We start from the raw sequence: 4,675 nt of genomic DNA on the forward strand, positions 1-4,675 counted from the left end.
TGACTATATATATATCTTAATTATATATATAATAATAGATATAGCTATAATGTGTGTGTAGTAGATATATCTATAGAGATATATATATTAATAGGGTATATATATATATATATATAATTATGATATATTATCAATATTAGATGATAATATACATATGTATATTATAATACTATATAATTATATATATATTTATGGCATGCCGTTAGGAAATAATATAGATCATATGGAGCAGTATCCATCGAATATAGGAATGAACAGTACTCTGATATATGGAATGAAAAGTCGAATATATGGCTAAAAAGTCTGAATATGATGGAATGAAAAAAAAAAGCTCGAATATATGGAAGCGAAAGTCTGAATATATGGAAGAAGTCTGAATATCTTATGGAATGCACGGTCTGAATATATGGAATGAAAGTTGGAAACTTGACAGAAATGTCACAAAGGGATACCTTTATGAATTCACTGGATTTACCAAAATGGCACGGCGGAAATAGTCCAAACTTGTTGAACTGCAGGGTTTTTTTTGCAACAAATCGGTCATACTCCAACGGACAAACAGTTTGGAATATTAGTGCGTCACCTTGAGGATTCATATTTCCATTATTGCGATATCTTAGTGGAAAGCAACCTCTGTTCAACAAAACGTTGCCGAAAGAACATTACTGCAGCCATCTGGAAGAATTATGAGTCCTTTGGGAGATGCGGCAGAAGTAACACTTCAACTGGAAGATAAGGTGTGGGCACGGGATAGGTTTACCAGTATTTTGGCCCGTACATGCATTTGCCAGCAGTGTAAAACTCTCTTCATTGCTCAAAATAGCTGACACGAGATTCCTAGCCGATTCACTCATAGCGTCAACATTGTTACACCGATTCAATCAGCCACAACACAAGATGGCGCCAGCGCCGTAGACGCGCTTCATCAGATTCAGACTTCATGCCATATATGCAGCTTTATTCCATATATTAAGACTTTCATCATATATTCAGACTTACATGCAATATTTCAGACTCATCCATATATTCAGACTCATTCCATATATTCAGAATTCATTCCTATTCCAGACTTCATTCCAAATTCAGACGTTCATTCCATATATCAGACTTTCATCCATATATTCAGACGTTCATTCCATATATCAGACTTTCATTCCATATATTCAGATCTTTATATATTCTGCATATTATTCAGTCCGTTCATTCCATATATTCAGATGGATAAACTTCATATATACTATATTAGTTCGCTAAATAGGCATATGCACTTATTATATATGAATAATATTATATATCTATATAATATTTATATGTTTTATATATATCATATGGCAGGGATGGAGATGAACTAAGCAGACTAAAATGCTAAAAAGCCATTATTAGCATTTGGCTCAAAAAATAAAAACATTGATTGGTGATAAAATGAAGAATTTAGGACACAAAATTAAACAATAAAAATAACTTGAAGCCGGAAACTGATTATATGGCTATCATCTACTTGTATGATACGTATAACTATATATTGGATATCCTGTATATATTATAATTAGATCTAACTATCATCTAGATGTACTCATATACTCTATGGAAGATAGGTCTGCTCTTTATCCGTTTCCACTATATCCCAATATTGGTATATAGTATTTTACGGCGTGCTGCTGCTATATATAACAGATGGTATATATCTCTGCCATATTCTCTAACTCAGTATCTCTATCTCTATATATGTCTTTAGGTTCTATGCTGTATATGTATCTATAGAGGGATTTCAGATAGATTGATTACGAGATGTCATACCTAAGATATTATAAATATGCATGTATCTATCTCTACTACGGCAGACGTTGTTTTATATCTATATGATATAGATATCATATCTATCTTATGTATCTATCTAGGTAATATATGTAGAGATAGAGATAGAGTACTATCCTATAGTGCTCGATGTCTATATCCTGTCTATCTATATGTATATACTATGTATCCTCTCATACTATCTAGATGGAAATCATATATCGATCTATCACAATCTATCCTATCATACGTATGTATATCATATGTGCTATGTTATATCTCTCATGTGCGATTATTATGTTATAAACTGAAACTCTAGTATCATATACTATCCAATAATCACTCATCTATACTATCCTAGGCGATATATTTATGTCATCTGATGTCATCTGTCCTTTATGGCATTCAATATCCTCATCTACATAAGCATCTCGGCGATCTATAATGTATCTATATTCTATTGAAGAATATATCTTCTGTCTATCATCCTGAGATATATGATGTATCTCCTATGATGTCTATATACTATATCTATATCGGTATTATATAATGTATAGATATACTGATGTTATGTTATATCGATATATATACTATCATGTATATTAGATCATGCTATGGATACGCTATCGGTCTGTTATCTCTCGTCTCCCGTGTAATTATCTTCATTGTATATATATGTGTAATCTGCTTGTCTATGTATTGTCTCTATCTCACTTACTCAGTCTCTCTCTGTCTATGCATACTACGTCTCCTATTAAACTATACGTTCTATATGTCCCCTATCTTATATAGTCTATCTCTATGTCTATACTATATACTCTAGATGTCATATCTAGGATCTATCTACTAACTTATGATCTCAGATGGTATAGATCTAACCTGTTCTAGATCCCTATGTCCGTTATTCCTATCGTATACTCTCGTTACTCCTCTCTATCTATCTCTATGTACTTGCTGTTCTATAATCCGTATTCTCATCGGTCTCTATCTGTATACTCCGATATGTCTATCTCTATCTTTCATTATCTTCTCTGTCTCTCTGTCTATCTATGTATCTCTTCTGTCTTTGCTGTCTCTGTCTCGCATGTCTCTGTCCTGCTGTCTCTGTCTCGCTGTCTCTATCGTATCTGTCTCTCTCTGATCGTCCTCTCTCTCTAAACCCTCCGTAGGACTCAGTATGAGTCATAGTTTGTTACATAACTTGTGATAATGACATTACAATGGGGAAGAAAGATGAATGGAGAAAAAAAACTAACTATCATTTAAACAACCATATCATCATAAAAAAAAACCAGTCTGTATCGAGGAGTGCGTTCTAACTGTAAAACATCTTTTTCTGTTAACCGAAGCCACGACCATCTCAGCTTGCAAGAGGAGAATTCAACATTTTTTCCACTAGCACACATAACAAATAACCTTTAAATTGTCTAGTATAACTACACCTTAAAGTCTTAATGGGACGGTTACCAGTAACAATGCTGGGAACTACCAATCTCAAAACTTCCTGTGTCGTCTTTCCCTTCAACCATTAACAAAAAAATCGCCCTTTCTCTGATATTTTAAGTCAATTTTCATTGTGTTTTTGGTGCTTTTTCAAAGTTTTGAGATTTGGAATGTTGACAGTTTTCGCGCTTCATTTTCGACGGCCCAACACCACAGACCACCGCAGACACACACACACACAAACCACCAACACAACACAACCACACACAAACAACACACACACACACAAAAAACAAACACAACACACACCCAAACCAAACAACACAGAAAAACACACACACACAACACACCACAAACACACCACACAAAAACACAACAAACCCACAAACCACACTCATCGACACACAGCACAGACAAACAGTCAGACAAACAAACCACACCTTCACACACACAGACACACATTCAGAGGAGGTGAGGTATGCCCACACCGGCCTTGTGTAAATTAAATTCTCTCTCTGTTTTTGGTGCTTTTTTGGATGTTTTTTCCAAAGTTATTTGACATTTGTAATGTTGACGTTCATCTGCGCTTATTTCGACGGCCCATTTTTTGTGATTAAAAAAAACTGAGAACGGGTCAAATTTGACCCGAGGACAAGATTAGGGTTAAAAAAACCTCCCATCATGCAACAGTAAGGCATTGACGTGTATCTCTGGGATCCGTATCTGTGACGCTGGCAGTGATCAAATCTCCCAAATCCTTGACATTTCCCAGACTAGCAGACGCTGCACGGGGAGGTGGCCGTGAGACAGAGAGGCGGCGTCTCCTCCGAGATGAAGGATGCAAACTATCTTAACTACTGTGTCTCACTGTCCTACGATGAGAGGATGTTGTGTAGTGTGTGTACTCACAGGACAGAAGTACGTGTTCTGGGCGATGTGCTGGGCGACGCGGGGGTCCGAGGCCGACAGAGACATGATGAGCAGCAGAGCGTCTCTGGCCTGCTGGCCAACCGAACCCTGTCTGAGCCAGGGACAACATGTTCATTCACATTAATACTTATTTATATATATTTATATCACCCTGTATTTCCTAAATTTACATGTATTCTGTTACTCTACTACTCTGTGTGATGTCGTCTTTTGACCCTATTGCCTGTTAATTTCATTTTTCAGTCCTTTAAAGCTGTCCTATCTTCTATGTTCACTATTACAATGACGTTTATTAATGTGTGTGTGTGTGTATTACCTGTGTATGTGCATCAGATCGGAGTGTGCATGCACCTGTGTTTCCTGTGTGTATCTTTGTGTCCACAACCTCTTTGTACTTGTGTATTTTTATGTTTCTTTTTGTGTATATATCAGTGTAAACCTGAATGTGTTACCCCCTTCCTGTTTGTGTGTACAACATATTTGTAAATGTGTGTGTGTGTGTTTGTGT

The 4,675-nt window shown here is 35.9% G+C and overlaps 1 protein-coding gene across 1 annotated transcript in view; it reads right to left on the reverse strand.

The window, feature by feature from the left end:
- LOC116669470 (protein FAM160A1-like) overlaps positions 1-4,675 on the reverse strand; it is a gene marked incomplete at its 5' end in the record, with an annotated part of 30,896 nt that overhangs the window by 22,117 nt on the left and 4,104 nt on the right. The window contains 1 exon segment of the mRNA XM_032499349.1: positions 4,143-4,271. Within this exon segment, the coding sequence (XP_032355240.1) occupies positions 4,143-4,271 (129 nt within the window).

Source organism: Etheostoma spectabile, chromosome 19 (assembly GCF_008692095.1).
Source record: "Etheostoma spectabile isolate EspeVRDwgs_2016 chromosome 19, UIUC_Espe_1.0, whole genome shotgun sequence".
In the NCBI taxonomy this organism is placed as follows: Eukaryota; Metazoa; Chordata; class Actinopteri; order Perciformes; family Percidae; genus Etheostoma; species Etheostoma spectabile.